We start from the raw sequence: 25,201 nt of genomic DNA on the forward strand, positions 1-25,201 counted from the left end.
GACCCAAGAGCAAAGGTAAGGCAGGTGGAAGGGGGTGTTTGGGAATAGCCTACGGCAGTGGTTCCCAAACGTTTTACAATCGTGTACCCCTTCAAACATTCAACCTCCAGCTGCGTACCCCCTCTAGCACCAGGGTCAGCACATTCTCAAATGTTGTTTTTTGTTGCCATCATTGTAAGCCTGCCACACACACACTATACAATACATTTATTAAACATAAGAATGAGTTTTTGTCACAAACCGGCTCGTGGGAAGTGACAAAGAGCTCTTTTAGGACCAGGGCACAAATAATAATAATCAATAATTTTGCTCTTTATTTAGCCATCTTACATATAAAACCTTATTTGTTCATCAACAATTGTGAATAACTCACCACAGGCTAATGAGAAGGGTGTGCTTGAAAGGATGTACATAGACTCTCTCCAATACAACCCAACATTGCAGAGTTCAGTCTTAAATAATTTCCCACACAGTCTGTGCCTGTATTTAGTTTTTATGCTCGTGAGGGCTGAGAATCCACTCTCACATAGGTACAAGGTTGCAAAGGGCATCAGTGTCTTAACAGTGCAATTTGCCAAGGCAGGATACTCTGAGCGCAGCCCTATCCAGAAATCTGACAGTGGCTTCTGATTAAATTCAATTTTCACAGAACCGCTTGTTGCAATTTCGATGAGTGTCTCTTGTTCAGATATCGGTAAGTGGACTGGAGGCAGGGCATTAAAGGCATAACGAATCCAGTTGTTTGTGTTGTCGGTTTCGGGAAAATACCTATGTAATTGCGCACCCAGGTCACTCACTCGCTATATCACATTTGACATTGTCTGTAAGCTTGAGTTCATTTGCACACAAAAAAATCATACAATGATGAAAATACCTGTGTGTTGTCCTTGTTAATGCAGATAGAGAAGAGCTCCAATTTCCTAGTCATAGCCTTCATTTTGTCCCGCACATTGAACATAGTTGAGGAGAGTCCGTGTAATCCTAGATTCAGATCTTTCAGGCAAGAAAAAACATCACCCAGATAGGCCTGTTGTGTGAGAAACTCGCAAATTGGCATGTTTTGTCTCTAAATGTCTGCGCAAGAGTGAATGTTTCATCGAGTTGTGAGATAGTACTTTTGCACATTTAACACTGTGGCTCTGGAAAGGCACTACTCCCAATATAAGTGAACCCCAAATCAATGTAGTTATCATATTTGCACCTCTGGTCCAACGTCCCTGTGCTGTTCGGTGCTTTCCTGGGTAAGGGGGCAGTAGCTCTTCGGCTGCATCAGATTCACAACTGTCAGTATGCATGCTAGCTGGGCTAGCAACAAATGTAGAATTACTGATGCTAGCATTGGATGTGCTCGTGAAAGCAGAACAGCTTGTGTTGTCATCAGGTGCCGGTGTAGTACTGCTGGTAGTAGCAGTAATACCAGTAGAGCTGGTATGTGTCTCCATGGATGCAGGCCTTACTTATTTTTAACCATTTATCCATTTTAGAGCAAACGGAATGAGCAGCAGCTACGTTTGGCTACATAGTGGAATTCCCGCGAAAGAGTAACGGTTAATGTGATTGGATGTTAATTATTTGACTAGGCTACCTGTTTTTGACATTGCGTTGTTATTTCACTGAACACTAGACGGTTTAATTTCATTTTTGGCAGTGAAACGAGGCTACTCAGGCGAGAAAAAAACATCACCCAAATGTATAGCCCTGTTGGAAGATCTGAATGGACTGTTTGAAAATGTGAATCACATTTTTATTTGGCGTACCACCGACGGCATTGAGTGTTTGGGATGCAGTCTTTTGGGAATAGCTGGCCTACAGTATCGAAGACTGTATTTACCTCATTTACCTCATGGTAAATCTGCATGTGTTTGTGTGTAAGTATTTACATGGTAATACACATATATACAGTCAGGTTCATAATTATTGACACCCTTGATAAAGATGAGGGAAAAAAATACTGTATAAAATAAAGAATACAATGCTGAACTAATCATTTTCTAATTGTATACTAATACAAATGTTCTGAAAATAGATTTTGTTTGACAAGTAATACTTTTTTTTTTAAAGATAGGGGCAGGGCAATTTGTGCCTTGTTTTGGTAATCAGTGGCTGTATTGGAGGGGGAGTGGTTTCACCTCTGCTAGGCAATTAGCTATTAGTGTTAGTACTTCAGTCTCCCATGGTCAGCTCAGCTGAAAGTGGCGTTTGTGTCAGTGGCGCCAAAAACAAAGACCGTTGTTCGAGGAAGGCAGGCAGGAAAGGGAGGGAGGCAGGCAGGAAAGGGAGGGAGGCAGGCAGGAAAGGGAGGGAGGCAGGCAGGAAAGGGAGGGAGGCAGGCAGGAAAGGGAGGGAGGCAGGCAGGAAAGGGAGGGAGGCAGGCAGGAAAGGGAGGGAGGCAGGCAGGAAAGGGAGGGAGGTAGGCAGGAAAGGGAGGGAGGTAGGCAGGAAAGGGAGGGAGGCAGGCAGGCTCTACACCACTCTCTCACTTGAGTATCTTACCAAGTTATTTTCAGATCTCAATCTTGACACTTTGATAAGCTCATTTCCTGACGATGGCTCACCACACTTCGTACTTGGCGACTTCAACCTCCCGACGACTGCATTCGATTAATTTAATTCCAATTATTTCCCCTCCTTTCCTCTTGACCCTTTCCCAATACCCTCCAACTGACAAGGCAGGCACTACGCTTGACCTCAATCTTCACTTTCTCTCTCTCCCACTACTCTCCTCTTCTATCCTATCATCTCTCCCTTCTGCTAAATCCTTCTCCCTCCCACCTCCTGACTCTGCCTCTTCTACCCTACTATCCTCTCTTTCCGCATACCATGACTCGCACTGTCCGCTTTCCTCTCCCCTCCTGCTCCTTGGCTGAGTAACTCATTGCAAGCTTCGAGATGGGCTACGGGCAGCTGAACGAAATGGAGAAAAGTAATCTTCCGGTGTGGTGTACCTATCCTTTCGCTCCCTCTCTACCTTCTCTTCATCAGCATCTGCTGCTAAAGCCACTTTCTACAACTCTAAATTTCAAGCTTCTGCTTCTAACCCTAGGAAACTATTTTCTACCTTCTCCTCCCTCCATGCAGACAACTTTGTCAATCACTTTGAAAAGAAGGTTCACGACACACAGAACTACCCTGCGCCCTGACCTTTCTCCCCTCTCTCTCCAGATGAAATCCTGCGACAGTGAGGTCTGGCCTCTCAATGAACCTGCCTGCTGGACCCCATCCCCTTCTCCAGACCTTCTCTCATTCCTCACTTACCTCATAAACTCATCCCTGACCACTGGTCGTGACACCTTGTCTTCAAAATGGCCCGAGTCGCTCCCCTCAAACACACAACACTCGACTCCTGACGTCAAAAACAATAGACCTATTCCTTTGTTTTCTTTCCCAAACACTTGAGTGTGCGGTCTCTAAACTTTCTCTCACAAAGATCTTCTTGACCCTAACCAGACAGGCTTCAAGACGGGTCACTCAATTGAGACTGCTCTGTGTCATGTAGGCTCGCCACAATGCCAAAGCTGACTATCCTCTGTTATCATCCTCCTAGATCGATCTGCTGCCTTCAACATCATATCCTCTCCACTCTCTGTTTTGGGCGTCTCAGCCTCTGCACACTCTTGGATTGCATCAAACCTGGCAGGCCGCTCCTACCAGGTGACGTGGAGAGGATCTGTGTCTGCACCACATACTCTCACAACTGGTGTCCCCCAGTGCTCGGTTCTAGGCCCTCTTCTCTCTATACACCAAGTCACTCAGCGCCGTCATATCCTCACATCGTCTCTCCTATCATTGCTATGCTCAACTATTTTTCTCCTTCCCCCCCCTTCTAACACCAAGGTGGCAACACTCATCTCTGCGTGCCTGGCAGATATCTCAACTTGGATGTCAGCACACCACCTCAAGCTCAACAAGACAGAGCTGCTCTTCCTGCCAGCTCAAATAACTCCATCACGGTTGACAACTCCACAATGTCACCCTCCCAGAGTGCAAAGAAACTTGGTGACCCTGGACAACACCCTATTGTTCTCTGCAAACATCAAAGCAGTGACTCGCTCCTGCAGGTTCATGCTCTACAACTTCTGTAGAGTACGACCCTAACCTACACAGGAAGTGGCGCAGGTCCTAATCGAGGCACTTGTCCTCTCCCATCTGGACTACTGCAACTCGTTATTTGGGCTCCCTGCAACTTATACAGGGCGCTGCAGCCTGCCTGGTTTTCAACCTTCCCAAGTTCACTCATGTCACCCCGCTCCTCCCCACACTCCACTGGTTTCCAGTTGAAGCTCGCATCCACTACAAGACCATGGTGCTTACCTACGGAACAGCAAGAGGAACTGCTACTCCCTACTTTCAGACCACGCTCAAACCCTACACCCCAGCACTCCGTTGTGCCACCTCCGGTCTCTTTGCCCTCCCACCCCTACAGAGTCCATGCATATCTTTTGAAAACATCTGGAACCTTACTTCTTCAAACAGTATCTTAAATAATCCTCCTCACCTTTTTGTGGCAGAGCTGGGATGAGTTGGTTATCATTTTGTATTGAGTATACATCTCCATACCCCTTGATTAATTGCGTGACATAATTTGACTGTTTTATAGCATTCATAACATTATCTACACGAGAACTGGTTTATCTTCTCCGTATATTGGCGTCTAGCCATATTATTTGCTGTAATACGTTGTGCCTCTTCTGGATGATACAATTGGAATAGAAGCCAACTCTGTAAAGCCTAATTTTTAAAAAGAGAATAATTTAAACAGGGCTCCATTGTCAAGCGACTGGAAATGTATGATTTTATTCTGTATAACAGCAAAGAGACCACTTTGAAACACCGGATGTGTCTCTCTTAGTAGCCTACTGGATAACCAGTTAGGATTTAGTGCCTTCGGAAAGCATTCAGACCCCTTGACATTTTCCACATTTGGTTCCATTACAGCTTTACTCTAAAATGGATTATGTATAATTTTTGAAATCCTCAATCTACACACAATACCCCATAATGACAAAGCAATAATGGGTTTTTGGATTTTTTTTGCAAACCTTATTTACATAAGTATTAGGACCCTTTGCTATGAGACTCGAAATTGAGCTCCGGTGTATCCTGTTTCCATTGCTCATCCTTGATGTTTCTACAACTTGATTGGAGTCCACCTGTGGTAAAATCAATTGATTGGACATGATTTGGAAAGGCACACGCCTGTCTATATAAAGGTCCAACAGTTGACAGTGCATGTCAGAGCAAAAACCAAGCCATGAGGTCGAAGGAATTGTCCTTAGAGACAGAGGATTGTGTCAGGCTCAGATCTGGGGAAGGGTACCAAAACATTTCTGCAGCATTGAAGGTCCCCAAGAACACAGTGGCCTCCATTCTTAAATGGAAGAAGTTTGGAACCACCAAGACTCTGCCTAGAGCTGGCCGTTCGGCCAAACTGAGCAATCGGGGGAGAAGGGCCTTGGTCAGGGAGGTTACCAAGAACCCGATGGTTACTCTGATAGAGCTCTAGAGTTCCTCTGTGGAGATGGGAGAACCTTCCAGAAGGACAACCATCTCTGCAGCACTCTACCAATCAGGCCTTTATGGAAGAAGCCACTTCTTGGGAAAAGGCATTACAACCCACTTGGAGTTTGCCAAAAGGCACCTAAATATTCTCGGACTATGAGAAGCAAGATTCTCTGGTGTGATGAAACCAGGATTGAACTCTTTGACCTGAATGCCAAGCTTCATGTCTGGAGGAAACCTGGTCCCATCCTCACGGTGAAGCATGGTGGTGGCAGCATCATGCTGTGGGGATGTTTTTCAACGGCAGGGACTGGGAGACTAGTTTTTGAGGGAAAGAAGAATGGATCAAAGTGTAGAGAGATCAATGATGAAAACCTGCTCCAGAGCATCCAGGACCTCAGACTGGGGCGAAGGTTCACCTTCCAGCAGGACAACGACCCTAAGCACACACCCAAGACAAACACAGGAGTGACTTTGGGACAAGTATGTCCGGGTTTTTAAGCGTCCATACATCAACCAGTGCCAACGTGTCCATAATTCATAATATGAGCGCCAGAGGGTGAAAATGAGCATTATTATTGCCTTTACGGTCAATTGATGTACTTAATAGAGAGTGTGCACCTTTCTGATTCAGAGGGATTGGGTTAAATGCAGAAGACATGAGAACTGAATGCATGAATGAATGCGTTCAGTTGTGCAACTGACTAGGTATCCCCTTTCCTAGTTCCCTACCATTGTAAAATAGTTATGAGTCAAATTAGATTCTTATAAATACACAATGACCAAAAGTATGTGGATACCTGCTTGTCAAACATCTAAATCCAAAATCATGGGCATTAATATAGAGTTCCCCCCCCCCCCTGCTGCTATAACAGTCTCCACTCTTCTGGGAAGGCTTTCCACTAGATGTTCAGATCAGCCACGAGCATAGTGAGGTCCGACACTGATGTTGGGCAATTAGGCCCGACTCGCATTCAGCATTCCAATTCATCCCAAAGGTGTTCAATGGGGTTGAGGTCTGGGCTCTGTGCAGGCTAGTCAAGTTCTTCTACACTAATCAACAAATAATTTCAGTGGAAACCAACCTCCAGCCACTGAAAATTAACAAGCGTGATTTAGCTTGCCCGCATGCGGTTTGGATGGGGTTCACACATTAAAATACCTTAATATAAGGGGCACAACTTTGGTTTTAAAGTGGGGGGGACATAACTTTGCAAAGGGTCTGACATCTAAAGCAAATTTACTGCATTTATACACAATCGAATATAACAAATGGCCCCTAGCCCTCTCTATTTAGAACAAAAAAAATGAAAAAAATGCACCCAGTCATCAAGCTAGGTAAGAGATCGTCGTTAAATATGTTTAAGTGATTGATAAGACTGAACTAGATAAAAAGTAATTCAATAATCAATATCGTGTAGCACCTTTAACAAATCACTTTAAATAAAATGTCTTTATTAAGAAATCCTCTATATCAAATTTCTGCCAGACCTCCCAGCTAGCCTGAGCCACCTGCACCCCTGACCCCCACCAGTCTAGTCAATAACTATACTCTCCCAAAACACATTTTCCCTACCTTTTTTTCTTCTTTATTCCCAAGAGAAAGGTTTAGAAACAAAAGTTTTTAAAAAGTAAAAAAAAAAAGTACTGACTTGTTGGAAAGGTGGCATCCTATGACGGTGCCACTTTGAAAGCACTTTGAGCTCTTCAGTAAGGCCATTCTACTGCCAATGTTTGTCTATGGAGATTGCATAGCCATGTGTTCGATTTTAAACACCTGTGGGCAACAGGTTTGGCTGAAATAGCCTAATCCACTCATTTGAATGGGGTGTCCACATACTTTTGTGTATATATAGTGGATTTTCAAAGAAGTTTGGATCGTCATTTTTCGGTCCTTATAGATTTGAGACATAACTGTTAATCATCAAATAGTATATTCAAGGCAATCCACCTTCCTTCACAATCCATTTTAACATATTGTACCTCAAGATCCAAATTGTTTTTGAGTAGGATCATAACACCGTTTGAATTTCTTTACCCACCGACTGCAATAGATTTTACCATCCCATTATTTTTCCCAGGGCACTTCATTAAAGATATTGAATGAGCTTCCTGAAGACAAAATATGTAATCCTTGTCCTTTAGCCATGTAAAAATTATTTTCTTATTATCAGCATAAACAGTGGAATTATAGCTAGCTATACTTGATACACTGATTACCATGATGGGTTACATTTTAAGATACTCATCGCTGTCCTTACAACCATTTTGAGATACTTCTCCATACTAACTCTAAGTAGACCTCCAGTTGTCCTCCAATACCCCTCCCACAAAAACACATAAAATTGAGATGGGTCTTCATATATGTTCTCATTTTGACTCCATACATTATGTAAGAGGTATGTAAGGTACACTACATAAACAGCTACAATGAAAGTAGTATTGATCAACCCTTAAGCTTCTAAGTGGGCATGTATTCACACGACATAAAAAATAAATACAAATCCCTCATGTTCCTCTTTCACCTCCTCCCCTTTCCCCTTTGATGCTTCCTGTGTGAATCTGTCCTGTACTGATGCACCAGTGAGAGAGCGACCTTATTGGTGCCTCTGTAGTGGTAATTCCCTTTAATGCAGGTTATTGGTCAGTGACTGTCTCTACACAATACAAAGAAAAAATATATATAGTCTTGGCCAGACTTAATTGTGCTCTAGTCAACCACAAATGTAATATTTTAAATAAGGTGTGTATAAAAAAAACAAGATATAACCTATATAATAACACGAATCATGATTCCATTGGTAAGTCCAATTTATTAGGTACACCCATCTAGTACTGGGTTGGATCCCACTTTACCTCCAGAACAGTCTGAATTCTCTGGGGCCTAGAAATGTTGCTCAATTGGTATCAAGGGACCGAACGTGTGCCAGGAAAACATTCCCTACACCATTACACCACCAGCCTGTACCGTTGACACCAGGCAGGATGGGGCCATGGACACATGCAGCTTACGCCAAATCCTGATTCTGCCATCAGCATGATGCAAAGGAACCAGGAGTTGTCAGACCAGCAATGTTTTTCCACTCCTCAATTGTCCAGTGTTGGTGATCGGTTGCCCACTGGAGCCTCTTGTTTATAGCTGATAGAAGTGGAACCCGGTGTGGTCATCTGCTGCAATAGCCCATCCATGACAAGGATGAGTTCTGAGATGCCATGCTGCACACCACTGTTGTACTTAATTGTTTATTTTCTTGTTTGTGGCCCGCCTGTTAGTTTGAAGATATCCCTCTAGTGGTGTGGGGGCTGTGCTTTGGCAAAGTGGGTGGGGTTATATCCTTCCTGTTTGGCCCTGTCCGGGGGTGTCCTCGGATGGGTCCACAGTGTCTCCTGACCCCTCCTGTCTCAGCCTCCAGTATTTATGCTGCAGTAGTTTATGTGTCAGGGGGCTAGGGTCAGTTTGTTATATCTGGAGTACTTCTCCTGTCCTATTCGGTGTCCTATGTGAATCTAAGTGTGCGTTCTCTAATTCTCTCCTTCTCTCTCTCGGAGGACCTGAGCCCTAGGACCATGCCCCAGGACTACCTGACATGATGACTCCTTGCTGTCCCCAGTCCATCTGACTGTGCTGCTGCTCCAGTTTCATCTGTTCTGCCTTATTATTATTATACGACCATGCTGGTCATTTATGAACATTTGAACATCTTGGCCATGTTCTGTTATAATCTCCACCCGGCACAGCCAGAAGAGGACTGGCCACCCCACATAGCCTGGTTCCTCTCTAGGTTTCTTCCTAGGTTTTGGCCTTTCTAGGGAGTTTTTCCTAGCCACCGTGCTTCTACACCTGCATTGCTTGCTGTTTGGGGTTTTAGGCTGGGTTTCTGTACAGCACTTTGAGATATCAGCTGATGTACGAAGGGCTATATAAATACATTTGATTTGATTTGATGATTTGAGTTTGCACGATTCTTGTCATTCTCCTTCGAACCTGTCATCAACAAGCTGTTTTTGCCCACAGGACTGCTGCTGACTGGATGTGTGTGAAAAGCCCAGGAGGCCGGCTGCTTCTGAGATACTGGAACTGACGGGCCTGGCACCGATGATCATACCACGCTCAGTCGTTTAGGTCACTTGTTTTGCCCATTCTAACGTCCTTTCGAAACAGTAACTGAATGCTTCAATGCCTGTCTGCCTGCTTTCTGTAGCAGGGCTCGGCCAAGTGACTACAGTTGAAGTCAGAAGTTTACATACATCTTAGCCAAATACATTCAAACTCAGTTTTTCACAAATCCTGATATTTAATCCTAGTAAATATTCTAGGATCACCACTTTATTTTAAGAATGTGAAATCAGAACAATAATAATCAGAATAATAGTAGAGTGAATTATTTCTTTCATCACATTCCCAGTGGGTCAGAAGTTTACATATACTCAATTAGTATTTGGTAGCATTACATTTAAATTGTTTAACTTGGGTCAAACGTTTCGGGTAGCCTCCCACAGGTTTCCCACAATAAATTGGGTGAATGTTGACCCATTCCTCCTGACAGAGCTGGTGTAATTGAGTCAGGTTTGTAGGCCTCCTTGCTCACACACACTTTTTCAGTTCTGCCCACAAATTCTATAGGATTGAGGTCAGGGCTTTGTGATGGCCACTCCAATACCTTGACTTTGTTTTCCAAAGTTGTGGCAAAATGGCTTAAGGACGACCCATTTGCGACCAAGCTTTAACTTCCTGACTGATGTCTTGAGAAGTTGCTCCATTATATCCACATCATTTTCTTTCCTTATGATGCCATTATCTTGTGAAGTGCAAAAGTCCCTCCTGCAGCAAAGAACCCCCACAACATGATGCTGCCACTCCCGTGCTTCACGGTTGGGATGGTTTTCTTCAGCTTGCAATCCTCCCCCTTTTTCCTCCAAACATAACGATGGTCATTATGGCCAAACAGTTCCATTTTTGTTTCATCAGACCAGAGGACATTTCTCCAAAAAGTACGATATTTGTCCACATGTGCAGTTGCAAACAGTAGTCTGGCTTTTTTTTTATGGTGGTTTTGGAGCAGTGGCTTCTTCCTTGCTGAGCGGCCTTTCAGGTTATGTCGATATATGACTCATTTTACTGTGGATATGGATACTTTGCTGCTGTTCTGGGATTGATTTGTACTTTTCGCACCAAAGCATGTTCATCTCTGGGAGACAGAACGCGTCTCCTTCCTGAGTGGTAAGACGGCTGCGTGGTCCCATGGTGTTTATACTTGCATACTATTGTTTGTAGAGAAGAATGTGGTACCTTCAGGCATTTGGAAATTGCTCCCAAGGATGAACTAGACTTGTGGAGGTCTACAATTGTTTTTCTGAGGTCTTGGCTGATTTCTTTTGGTTTTCCAATGATGTCAAGCAAAGGGGCACTGGGTTTGAAGGTAGGCCTTGAAATACATCCACAGGTAAACCTCCAATTGACTCGAATTATGTAAATGATCCTGTCAGAAGCTTCTAAAGCCATGACATCCTTTTCTGGAATGTTCCAAGCTGTTTAAAAGGCACAGTCAACTTTGTATGTAAACTTCTGACCCACTGGAATTGTGATATATTGAATTATAAGTGAAACAATTGTTGGAAAAATGACTTGTGTCATGCAAAGTAGATGTCCTAACCGACTTACAAAAACCAAAGAAAACCACTTTTTCTTCAAATTCCTTTATTATTATAATAGTTTTTTGAGTGTTTGAAGTAAATATAGTAAATATTATTAATGAGCCCTGTCTAGGTCTGCTTCTGCCTTCTGAGACAACAGGTGTAGACCTTACAGTGAAATGCTTACTTACAAGCCCATAACCATCAATGCAGTTAAGGAAAATAACTGTTGAGTAAAAAATTGATAAGTAAAATACCAAAGAACAAAAATATATATTGTCACATTAAAATATACATTGATAATTTGTCCTGGCTAGTGTGATAGACCTACCTCTTGTTTTTTTTAAAGGGATAAGTTATCCCCCTCAGGGCCAATAACAAAACAAAAACAAAAACACTTGCCATCACTGTGTTAATTGAAAATAAAAATGAATTTGATTATTTAGGAATTAGGCATCTATAGTACAGATGCAGGCATACAACCACTGAAGTAGCCTACAGTTCTATTATATAGCACACAACCACCGATAGGGGCGCACTGGTTTTCTCCCACAGGGGGCCAAAACGGGCAGCTCACTAAGAGCAGGGTGGTATAATGACTTGTAACATCAATGCAATATAGGCACCAGTAGAGCCAAAGCGAGTGCGTCCATTTATCGGCTACATGTTCAGTTGGCCTAGCTAAATTTCTTGTACATTCCACCTTGGGATTCAGTGAATTCATCTTTCATGCAAATCTTTCGACACCAAACCCACCACTGGTGTGTGTGGGCAAAGAGCTCTATCTTCATGTCATCTAACAAATGTAAATGCTTGGAGATTGCTAAACAGCATTGGCACTTGGATTGGAATCAGATCACATGAAAAGAGCTATTTTACATACAATATAGCTCAGTATGTATTAATTTTATACAGTGTGCCAATCATTTTTGACCTGATTGTAATGTCTCTCAGAGCATTCATGCATATGTGAACCTGCAAAAAGGAAACGTGATACTAACATACATCATAAGTAAGTAGCCTAGGACAAGACTGGGCTTGTGCAAGCCTGAACAGCTCATAGGAGCAGAAGCCTATTTACTGTTTTTGTAGCGTGAGAATGCTTGATTACCATTACTCCCAATCTACAGTACATTTTTTTTTAAGTATTCAAACCTCTTGACTTGTTCCACATTGTTACATTACAGCCTTATTCTAAAATGTATTCAATTGTTTCCCCCCCCATCAATCTACACACAATACCCCACGATGACAAAGCAACAATACGTTTTTAGACATTTACCACCCCACCCCCCAAAAAATATAGATTTAATATACATAGGTGTTCAGACCCTTAACTCAGTACTTTGTTGAAGCACCTTTGGTAGCGATTACAGCCTCGAGTCTTTTTGGGAATGACGCTACAAGCTTGGCACACTTGTATTTGGGGAGTTTCTCCCATTCTTCTCTGCAGATCCTCTCAAGGTCTGTCAGGTTGGACAGGGAGCGCCGCTGCACAGCTATTTTCAGGCCTTTCCAGAGATGTTGGATCAGGTTCAAGTCCAGGCTCTGGGCTGGGCCACTCAAGGACATTCATAGACTTGTCTCCTGCGTTGTTTTGGCTTAGTGAACCTTCACCCCAGTCAGAGGTCCTGAGCACTCTGGAGCAGGTTTTCATCAAGGATCTCTGTACTTTGCGCCGTTCATCTTTCCCTCAATCTGGACTAGTCTATCCAGTCCCTGCCACTGAAAAACATCCCCACAGCATTATGCTGCCACCACCATGCTTCACCGTAGGGATGGTGCCAGGTTTCCTCCAGACGTGAGGATTGGCATTCAGGCCAACGAGTTCAGTCTTGGTTTCATTTGACCAGAGAACCTTGTTTCTCATGTCCTGAGAGTCCTTTAGGTGCCTTTTGGTAAACTCCAAGCAGGGTGTCATGTGCCTTTTACTGAGTGGCTTCCATCTGGCCACTCTACCATAAAGCCCTTATTGGTGGTGTGCTGCAGAGATGGTTGTCCTTCTGGCAGGTTCTCCCATCTCCACAGAGGAACTTTGGAGCTTTGTCAGAGTCATTATCGGGTTCTTGGTAACCTCCTTGACGAAAGGCCTTCTCCCCTGTTTGCTCAGTTTGGTCGGGCGGACAGCTCTAGGTAGAGTAACTTCTTCCACTTAGAATGATGGAGTCCACTGTGTTCTTGGGGATCTTCAGTGCTGCAGAAATGTTTTGATACCCTTCCCCACATCTGTGCCTCAACACAATCCTGTCTTGGAGCTCTATAGACAATTCATCTGACATACACTATCAACTGTTCGACCTTATATAGACAGGTGTGCCTTCCCAAATCATGTCCAATCAACTTACCACAGGTGGACTCCAATCAAGTTGTAGAAACATCAAGGATGACCAATGGAAACCGGATGCACCTGAGCTCAATTACGAGTCTCATAGCAAAGGATCTGAATACGTATGTAAATAAGTTTTTTTTTTTTTTTGTGAAAATGTCTAAACCTGTTATCGCTTTGTCATTATGGGGTATTGTGTGTAGATTGATGAAAACACGTATTTAATACATTTTAGAACAAGGCTGTAATGTAACAATGTGGAAAAGGGGAAGGGGTCTGAATACTTTCCGAATGCAGTGAAGCTCTAATGCTGAGAGCCAAGCAGAGATGCATTGGGTCCCATTTTTACAGTATTTGGTACGACTCGGCAAGGGATCTAACTCCCAACCTTCAAACCACAAGGTCACTGAGTTGGTTTGCATACTGTGCATAGCTGAAATTATATTTAACTGAAGTGCTGTCTCTGTACATTTATCTGGCATGGCCGGCATGTTCCACCCCAGGATTACAACTTCCTGTTTTGACCTCCCAATAAACCCCCCCAAAACTCTTCAGTTGAAAACGAGCTCACCCGATGACATGTTTGATGGGGCGGGGGTGGAACAGGATGAGACCTTCAAACTTTTTCTAAACAAACTGACTGTTAACCATTTCACCAGCTAACAGGAAGCTGTGGCCGATGGCTTCGGTATGGGGGGGAAGAGAGCGAGCCGGTAGGGGCGACACACAGAAAACCAATAGTAGTCTCTAGCTGTGATGATAGGTTTTCCAATTTTTAAACAAAGATTTCTCAATTACACAAACTCACCCAAGAGGCAGAGAAGGAAGAAGAGTCTTCCAAAAACAGAGCAACATGGATATGCAACTAAATTAACATAATGAATATGCCCCATTGACAACAAAAAATACAGCAGTAGTCATTCGTAGGGTTCTACGGTGTGATCAGACAGAACTGCAGACCAGTCCTCCACAAAGAGCTGCTTTCCTGTTTTTCCATTGACACCATTTAGGGTATTCATACAACTTGAAGGGTATTCATAACATTTATATGAGGACCAGTAGAGGTTTGATTCACATTCTTTATATACACAGACGAGCAAACAGAGGCTCCTTTCAGCATTGCACAAAGAGCCAGGCATGCATTAGGGTGTGACTGTTAAAATGCAAACACGTCACTATACCTGACCACACATCATGTTGCCCACATTGTGTTGTTAGTTTACATGCCATCCATGTAAAGAGAATTTTGAAGAAGTCCAGGCGACTGCTCCATGAGCAGTGAAGAGAACACAGAGAGACAGAGAGAGGTGAGAAAGCAGACACCACCAATAGGATATTTCAGATGAAGGTAATATAGTTCCAAGGATCCTGGCTGCAATGTAATGCAGGCCTATGTCAGTGAGGCATAGTTTCTGTGGAGGTCAAGGCTTCACTTGTGAAAACAGAAGGCATGTAGATGCACACACACACTACATTGGAGGTTGACCGATTATGATATTTCAATGCCGATAATTGAAGGACCAAAAAAAGCTGCTACCGATTAATCGGACTGTTTTTATATATATATATTTGTAACAATGACAATTACAACAATACTGAATGAACACTTATTTTAACATAATACATAAATAAATAATGAAACATGTTCAATTTGGTTTAAATAAAGCAAAAACACAGTGTTGGAGAAGAAAGTAAAAGTGCAATATGTGCCATGTAAGAAAGCTAACGTTTAAGTTCCTTGCTCAGAACATATGAAAGCTGGTGGTTCCTTTTAACATGAGTCTTCAATATTCCCAGTTAAGAAGTTTTAGGTTGTAGTTATTATAGGAATTATAGGACTATTTCTCTCTATACCATTTGTATTTCATATACCTTTGACTATTGGATGTTCTTATAGGCACTTTAGTATTGCCAGCGTAATCTCGGGAGTTGATAGGCTTGAAGTCATAAACAGCGCTGTGCATCCCACATTGCTAAGAGCTGCTGTTTGAATGAGCTTACAAGCCTGCTGCTGCCTACCACCGGTCAGTCAGACTACTCTATCATATATCAAATCATAGACTTAATTATAATATAATAAAACACACAGAAATACGAACCGTAGGTCATTAATATGGTCAAATCCGGCAACTATCATTTCAAAAACAAAACGTTTATTCTTTCAGTGAAATATGGAACCGTTCCATATTTCGTTAAACGGGTGGCATCCGTAAGTCTAAATATTGCTGTTACATTGCACAACCTTCAATGTTATGTCAGAATTATGTAAAATTCTGGCAAATTAATGATGGTCTTTGTTAGGAAGAAATGGTGTTCGCAACGAGCCAGGCGGCCCAAACTGCTGCATATTCCCTGACTGTGCTTGCACAGAACGCAAGAGAAGTGATACAATTTCCCTAGTTAATATTGCCTGTTAACATACATTTATTTTAACTAAATATGCAGGTTTCAAAAAATACATGTGTATTGATTATCAGAAAGGCATTGATGTTTATGGTTTGGTACATTGGAGCAACGACAGTGCTTTTTTTGCGAATGCTCTTGTTAAATCATCACCCGTTTGGCGAAGTAGGCTGTGATTCGATGATAAATTAACGGGCACCTCATTGATTATTTGTAACGCGGGACAAGCTAGTTAAACTAGTAATATCATCAACCATGTGTAATTAACTAGTGATTGTTAAGATTGATTGTTTTTTACAAGATAAGTTTAATGCTAGCTAGCAACTTACAGTGGGGCAAAAAAGTATTTAGTCAGCCACCAATTGTGCAAGTTCTCCCACTTAAAAATATGAGAGGCCTGTAATTTGTGTCATAGGTACACTTCAACTATGACAGACAAAATGAGAAAAAAAATCCAGAAAATCACATTGAAGGAATTTTAATGAATTTATTTGCAAATTATGGTGGAAAATAAGTATTTGGTCAATAACAAAAGTTTCTCAATACTTTGTTATATACCCTTTGTTGGCAATGACAGAGGTCAAATGTTTTCTGTAAGTCTTCACAAGGTTTTCACACTGTTGCTGGTATTTTGGCCCATTCCTCCATGCAGATCTCCTCTAGAGCAGTGATGTTTTGGGGCTGTTGCTGGGCAACACGGACTCATATTATTTTATGTATGAGGTGGATCAGCCTGGTCTCACAGACCAGTAGTGGTAGAATGTCACTGAAGAGGATGGTTGACGTTTTTTTGCGTTGTTTGTAACTTATTTGTACATAATGTTGCTGCTACCATCTCTTATGACCAAAAATAACTTCTGGACATCAAAACTGGGATTACTCACTACGGACTGGAAGAAGCTTTTTCCTTTAACGAGTCCGACGAGAAAGATATACTGCTCTCCCGGGAACAGGCTCAGATCCACATAATTTGCGTGAAGTAAAGACGGAGGAAAAGAGGACGCAGATCAGGCTGCCTTTTGAGAATCTGTAGGTGAGCGAGTAAACTCCCATTGCCATCAATTCTACTTGCTAACATGCAATCATTGGAAAATAAAATGGATGACCTACGATTACGATTATCCTACCAACGGGATATTGAGAACTGTAATATCCTATGTTTCACCGACAATATAGAGTTGGAGGGATTTTCAATGCACCATCAGAACAAAGAAGATGCGTCTGGTAAGACGAGGGGTGTGTGTCTTTTTGTCAATAAGAGCTGGTGCGCGATGTCTTATATTAAAGAAGTCTCGAGGTATTGCTCGCCTGAGGTAGAGTACCTTACGATAAGCTGTAGACCACACAATCTACCAAGAGAGTTCTCAGCTATATTATTCGTAGACATCTGTTTACCTCCACAGACCGATGCTGGCACTAAGAGCACACTCAACTAACTCTATAAGGCCATAAGCAAACAAGAAAATGCTCACCCAGAAGCAGCGCTCCTAGTGGCCAGGGACTTTAATACAGGCAAACTTCAACCAGAGAACAACCAGAGAAAAAAAAAGGACTCTAGACCACCTTTACGCCACACACAGAGATGCATGCAAAGCTCTCCCCCACCCTCCATTTGGCAAATTCGACAATAACTCTATCCTCCTGATTCCTGCTTACAAGCAAAAACTAAAGCAAGAAGCACCAGTGACTCGCTTAATACGGAAGTGGTCAGATGGCGCGGACGCTACACTACAGGACAGTTTTGCTAGCACAGACTGGAATATGTTCCGGGATTCATCCAATGGTATTGAGGAGTATACCACCTCAATCATCGTCTTCATCAATAAGTGCATCGATGACGTCATCCCCACAGTGACCGTACGTATATATCCAAACCAGAAGCCATCGATTACAGGCAACATCCGCATCGAGCTAAAGGCTACAGCTGCCAATTTCAAGGTGTGGGACACTAATCTGGAAGCCTATAAGAAATCCCGCTATGCCCTCAGACGAACCATCAATCAAGCAAAGCATCAATACAGGATTAAGATTGAATCCTACTACACGCGCTCTGACGCTCGTCGAATGTGGCAGGGCTAGAAAACTATTACGGACTACAAAGGGAAACCCAGATGCGAGCTGCCCAGTGACGCGAGCCTACCAGACGAGCTAAATTCCTTTTATGCTCGCTTCGAGGCAAGCAACACTGAAGCATGCATGAGAGCACAGCTGTTCTGGATGACTGTGTGATAACACTTTCGGTAGCCGATGTAAGCAAGACCTTTAAACAGATCAACATTCACAAAGCCGCGGGGCCAGATGGATTACCAGGACGTGTACTCAAAGCATGCTGCGGACCAACTGGCAAGTGTCTTCACTGACATTTTCAACCTCTCCCTGACTGAATCTGTAATACCGACATGTTTCAAGCAGATCACCATAGTCCCTGTGCCCAAGGAAGCGAAGGTAACCTGCCTAAATTATTATCACCCTGTAGCACTCACGTTGATAGCCATGAAGTGCTTTGAAAGGCTGGTCATAGCTCACATCAACAGCATCCTCCCAGATACCCTAGACCCACTCTAATTCGCATATCGACCCAACAGATCCACAGATAACGCAATCTCAATCGCACTCCACACTGCCCTTTCCCTCCTGGACAAAATAACAACCTATGTGAGAATGCTGTTCATTGACTACAGCTCAGCATCCAACACCATAGTGCCCACAAAGCTCAGCACTAAGCTAAGGACCCTGGGACTAAACACCTCCCTCTGCAACTGGATCCTGGACTTCCTGACGGGCCGCCCCCAGGTGGTAAGGGTAGGCAACAACACGTCTGCCACGCTGATCCTCAACACTGGGCCCCTCAGGGATGTGCACTTAGTTCCCTCCTGTACTCCCCGTTCAACCACGACTGTGTGGTCAAACACGACTCCAACACCATCATTAAGTTGGCTGACGACACCACAGTGGTAGGCCTGATCACCGACAATGATGAGACAGCCTATAGGGAGGTGGTCAGAGAAATGTCCACATTACCAACGATCCATCATTGTCCAAATACACCAAGACAGTCGTGAAGAGGGCAAGACAAAACCTTGTCACCCTTCTCAGGAGACTGAAAAGATTTGACATGGGTCCCCAGATCCTCAAAGTTCTACAGCTGCACCACCGAGAGCATCCTGATCCGTTGCATCCGCGCCAGGTATGGCAACTGCTCGGATTCTGACCGTAAGGCGCTACAGAAGTTAGCGCATATGGTCCAGTTCATCACTGGGGTCAAGCTTCCAGCAATCCAGTGTCAGAGAAAAGCCCATAAAAATGTCAGAGACTCCAGTCACCCAAGTCATAGACAGTTTTCTCTGCTACTGCACGTCAAGAAGTACCAGAGTGCCAAGTCTAGAACCAAAAAGGCTCCTGAACAGCTTCTACCCCCAATCCATAAGACTGCTGAACAATTAATAAAATGGCCACTGGACAATGACATTAACCCCTTCCCCTCCATTTCTTTTGTACACTGCTGCTACTCCCTGTTTATTTATGCATAGTCACTTCACCCCTACCTACATGTACAAATGACCTCTAACCTGTACCCTCGCACACTGACTCAGTACCGGTACCCCCTCTATATAGCCTCGTTATTGTTATGTTATTGGGTTTCTTTTCATTATTTTTGACTTTAGTATATTTGGAAAACATTTTCTTACCTCTTCTTAAACTGCACTGTTGGTTATTAAGGGCTTGTAAGTAAGCATTTCACGGTAAGGTCTACACTTGTTGTATTCGGCACGTGACAAATACAGTTTGATTTGATTTAGCATAGTAAACATTCAAATTAGTATGATATTTAACCATACCAAACGTAACACAAGACAGGTTACTTGAGGCAAAAAACGAAAGAAGGGTCATTGGTCAGGGTGGATGGGTGGGTGTATAATGTGAACGTATAGCAACCAAAAGGTTGCGTGTTTGAATCTCATCATGGACACTAGCATTTTAGAAACGTTGCAATTACTTATCATGTTAGCTAACCCTAACCAGCTAACGTTAGCCACAAGAAACTGCCATTCGTAACGCTTCATACCTTTTGCAAATTCGTAACATATTGTACATTTAAAAATTCATAACATATCATACAAATTGCAATTTGTAACATTATATGAAATGGATGATGGGCATCCAAAAATGTATACATACCATATGAAACGTGACATGCATACTAAAAGGAGCATCTTGGGTTTACATAAAGAATAATATGAAATGCTTCGGGACCAGGTTGCAGAGGTGGATAGACTGACTGAATTGTTGAATGCTTGTTGACAATGTTATTATCTTCAGTGTTGTAGTCAGTAGACATTTACCTTGTACAATTACCTTGTCAAATATGCAGTTTATATTCTGCATGCTGCTGCCTGCAGATAGACACCTCACTCCGCTCCATTCACAGCCTACACTGTCCCGTACAAAAATATATAGCACTTTTGAAACTGAAGTAAAAGTGCAGTAACTGCAGTCCACTGTAGTATTTTGGAAACAGTAATTGCAGAATAACTGCAGTCACACTGCAAAATTAGTTGTAAAAAAGCATATTGCAGTTAACTCCAGTTTAACTGCAGTTATACTGCATTATACTACAGTTAAACTGCACTCTGACTGCAATCTTTTATCGTAAGGGGTTGGTGAGGCTAATTGTGTTCAGTTTACATTTCACGAACCAGCATAAAACGATGACATACACAGTCCAAAAATAGCCCAAAGAATCTTACCATAAATTCCGGGGTTTCGGTCAAGTCATCCGTGGGAATAGTTAGAAGGAGAATGGCTACAATCCCAAACAGTAATAGCGCAACCGAAGCGAAAATATGACAGCGTCGCTTGGCCATTGTTAAAAATTGAGCAGTGCTCTTCTTGCAGATGAAATCCACAGTGCGTGCGCTGCCTGATTTGGCAGTGAAGGCAGGGAGTTTGGATAACAGCTTGAGGTAACTACACAATGGGTTTGGCTTCATACAAAGCATAATTTAAGTCACTTCGGCATGACTTTCAATTACTTACTTACTTCCCATCACAAAACCCCACAGATAGAACCATTGGTAGTGGGGCTGGGAAGTGCCTCACAATAAGATATTATCACTTTTACTTTGGCGATACCATATGTATTGCATTCTACTTGTATCACGATTCAATGTGGGTTGTTCCAAAAATTTGGTGCCTTTTGAGTTGTGTAAATTGGTGGGGGGAAAAAGGTTTATTTCACGGAATTTAAATTGCAGTTAAAATCTTGCACATTGAACAAAAATATAAACACATCATCAAACTTTGTCACATGCCCGAATACAACAAGTGTAGACCTTACCGTGAAATGCTTACTTACAAGCCCTTAACCAACAGTGCAGTTCAAGAAGAGTTAAGAAAATATTTACCAAATAAAGTAAATCATAAAAAGTGACACAATAACATAACAATAAGGAGGCTATGTACAGGGGGTACTAGAGGTTGACCGATTATGATTTTAACTCCGATACCGATTATTGGAGGACCAAAAAAAGCAGATACCAATTAAATCAGCCGAGAGATATATATATATATATATATATATATATATATATATATGCGTGTGTGTGTAATAATAACAATTACAACAATACTGAATGAACACTTATTTGAACTTAATATAATACATGTAAAAATCCATTTAGTCTCAAATAAATGTTCAATTTAGTTTAAATAATGCAAAAACAGTGTTGGAGAAGAAAGTAAAAGTGCAAAATTCGCCATGTAAAAAAACTAATGTTTAAGTTCCTTGCTCAGAACATGAGAACATATGAAAGCTGGTGGTTCCTTTTAACATGAGTCTTCAATATTCCCAGTTAAGAAGTTTTAGGTTGTAGTTATTATAGGAATTCTAGGACTATTTCTCTCTATACAATTTGTATTTCATATACCTAAGACTATTGGATGTTCTTATAGGCACTTTAGTATTGCCAGTCTAATCTCGGGAGTTGATAGGCTTGAAGTCACAGTCTCCCCGTGGAGCGCAATGTAATCGGCCATAATCGGCGTCCAAAAACGCCGATATCTGATTGTTATGAAAACTTGAAATCGGCCCTAATTAAATCGGTCGACCTCTAGGGGGTACCTGTACCAAGTAAGTGTGCAGGGGTACAGGTTTCAAAGATTTTACTGAGTTACAGTTCATATAAAGAAATCAGTCAATTAAAATCAATACATTAGGCCCTAATCTATGGATTTCACCTGACTGGCAATACAGATATGCAAATATAGGGGTGTAGATCAGAAAACCAATCAGTAGCCTCCCGAGTGGCGAAGCGGTCTAAGGCATTGCATCGCAGTGCTTGAGGCGTCACTACAGACCCGGGTTTGATCCCAGGAGGTCCTTGTTGATTTGGGGCTCTAGCGACTGCTTGTGGCGGTCTGGGCGCATGGATGCTGACTTTGGTCACCAGTTTGGTGCGGCTGACTTCCGAGTTAAGTGAGCAGTGTGTCAAGAAGCAGTGCGGCTTGGCGGGGTAGTGTTTCGGAGGACGCATGGCTCTCGACCTTCGCCTCTCCCGAGTCCGTTCGGGAGTTGAAGCGATGGGACAAGACTAACTACAAACTAAAAAAGGGGTAAAAAGTACTACAATTTTTTTTTATTAAACCAGTCAGTCTCTGGTGTAACCACCATTTGCCTCATGCAGCCCACACATATCCTTCACAAAAAATTAAATGAGGCTGTTGATTGTGGCCTGTGGAATGTTGTCCCACTCCTCTTCAATGCCTGTGCGAAGTTGCTGGATATTAGCGGGAACTATAACACGCTGTCATCAAGTCGATCTAGAGCATGCCAAACATGCACAAACTTGGGATCTTTTTATTCAGCTCATGAAAAATGTAACCAACACTTTACATGTTGTTTTTATACTTTTGTTCAGTGTAGATGCTACATCCATTTTTGGCCCTATAAATTATTGATATGTCACCTACCCATTGATTCTTGAAGAATATAACTTATAAATGCCTCATGAGCTTAATTCAATCGCCATACCCCATCAGAACCCAATAGTGGGATTAGCGGGATTTCTTATAAACTTCCCACTCCTTGAGTCCCACTCCTTGAAAGCGGCAGCTCTAGCCTTTAGCTCAGTGCGGATGTTGCCTGTAATCCATGGCTTCTGGTTGGGGTATGTACTTACGGTCACTGTGGGGACGACGTCATCTATGCACTTATTGATGAAGCCAGTGACTGATGTGGCGTACTCCTCAATGACATCGAAAGAGTCCCGGAACATATTCCAGTCTGTGCTAGCTAGCAAAACAGTCCTGTAGTAAAGCATCTGCATCATCTCACCACTTCTTATTCACAGAGTCACTGGTGCTTCCTGCTTTAGGTTTTGCTTGTAAGCAGGAATCTGGAGGATAGAATTATGGTCAGATTTGCCAAATGGAGGGAGAGCTTTGTACGCATCTCTGTGTGTTGAGTAAAGGTGGTCCAGAGTTTTTTCCCCTCTGGTTGCACATTTAACATGCTGATCGAAAGGAGGTAAAATTGATGAGTTTCCCTGCATTAAAGTCCCCGGCCACTAGGAGCGCCATCTCTGGATGAGCGTTTTCCTGTTTGCTTATGGCCTTATACAGCTCGTTGAGTGCGGTCTTAGTGCCAGCATCGGTCTGTGGTGGTATATAGACCGCTAAGAAAAATATAGATGCAAACTCTCTTGGTAAATAGTGTGGTCTAATGCTTATTATGAGCCACTCTACCTCAGACGAGCAAAACCTCTAGATTTCCTTGCACCAGCTGTTAACAAATATGCATAGGCCGCCACCCCTTGTCTTACCAGAGGCCACTGTTGCATCCTGCCGTAAAAGCTTCAAATCCACCAGCCGTACGCTAATCATGTCGGCGTTAAGCCACGACTCTGTGAAACATAAGATATTTCAGTTTATAATGTCCCTTTGGTAGGATATACGTGCTTGTAGTTCATCTATGTTATTATCGATTGATTGTACTTTGGCTAATAGGACCGATGGTAAAGGTAGATTACCCTCTTGGCGATGGATCCTTACAAGGCACCTGGACCGTTGTACATGATACCTCCATCTTTTCCTCCTCCATCTTTTCCTCCTTTCCTCCTCATTTCAGGAGTGGCTACAATCTCCAGCCCCATCCCTCAGTTTCTTTACGAAATGGGTGGGGATTCCACTTTACTGTTTCAACTCCAGATTGCCGCTTTTACATTCTGGCATAAAGAACACGTGCGGGGGGATTGGAGGCGTGTTTTCCGTTTGCTCCCGTGGTATTCTTAAAGTTTGTGAATTTTGCAGCAGAACCGTATTTATTTTCAAATATTAGTTTGGTGATCCCTTTCCGTAAAAACCAAGACTACTTTGCTTTCGAATGTCAGCATGTCGACGAAACATAAGGCCAAAAGCATGACTTTGAGAAAACCCGGCCTACAAGACTCACTCTCATCACCGCCCTCTCCTGAGTCTGAGGGCCCGCAATCACGGTGCCAGCAATCACATCACTCAAAACAACAACGGCGTCACACACTACAACGATTGCACCACTGGAGACCTCCGCTACCAGCTGTGTGAGTTTAGAGGGATTCTCTCGCTGCAATAACCTGAGACTTGTATCGGTCCCAGAGTCAGCGGAAATGCCTCGCGCCACGGATTTAGTTTCTGGGCTGCTGAAGGAGGTTCTTGCCTTAGATGAAAAGCCCCTGATTGATTGTGCCCACAGGTCGCTGCGCCCAAAGCCCCGGGATGGGGAGAGGCCCCGTGACATAATTCTTCGAGTGCACTTTTTCCATGAGAAGATGGAGATTCTCCGACGAGCCCGCAATACCACTGAGCTTTCAAGGACAGAGCTTCTCCATCTACCAGGACTACTCCCCCACTGTTTCCAGGCAGCGCTCATCTTTCAGACAGGCCAAACGACTACTTCGGGACCATCCAGGTGTGAAGTATGGACTGCGCCTGTTTATGGCTATGTCATGATGGTAAAGACTACACATTTGAGGCTATGGCTCACATTCAACGTCACATCAAGAAGTCTTCAACTTGCTCACAGTTCAGCAACTGTTGCTTGGGAACTGTGGATAGTAAGTAACCCAACTGTGGTACAATTATAACATGCTAGTCTTGTATAGTTGGGGAGTTGGCGAACCCATTCAGGCTTATTTGATGTGATCTAATGTTTTGATCATCTATTGTGCTTGCCTTACAACCATTCAGTCATTTTAATTTCATTGTATTAATGTTTTACTTAGCCTAGAAACACAGGAGTTGTCTCGTTCACCTATTCAGTTTGTTTACATAGTATTTCAGTGACTCAAAATATTTTTGGTTATT

General features: G+C 42.8%; 1 protein-coding gene across 3 annotated transcripts in view; it reads right to left on the minus strand.

Moving 5' to 3' along the window:
* The window catches only part of LOC109874180 (ectonucleoside triphosphate diphosphohydrolase 2), a 49,576-nt gene that overhangs the window by 10,225 nt on the left and 14,150 nt on the right, over positions 1 to 25,201 (minus strand). The window contains exon 1 of one of the 3 annotated variants that reach the window (XM_020465989.2): positions 20,611 to 20,965. The exons of the other annotated variants lie outside the window; for them this stretch is intronic. Coding sequence (XP_020321578.1) covers positions 20,611 to 20,862 — 252 coding nt within the window. The 5' untranslated portion in view covers positions 20,863 to 20,965. Of the gene's footprint in view, positions 1 to 20,610; positions 20,966 to 25,201 lie in introns of those variants that run through there. 3 annotated transcript variants of the gene reach the window in all.

This window comes from Oncorhynchus kisutch, linkage group LG29, assembly GCF_002021735.2.
Source record: "Oncorhynchus kisutch isolate 150728-3 linkage group LG29, Okis_V2, whole genome shotgun sequence".
Taxonomy (NCBI): Eukaryota; Metazoa; Chordata; class Actinopteri; order Salmoniformes; family Salmonidae; genus Oncorhynchus; species Oncorhynchus kisutch.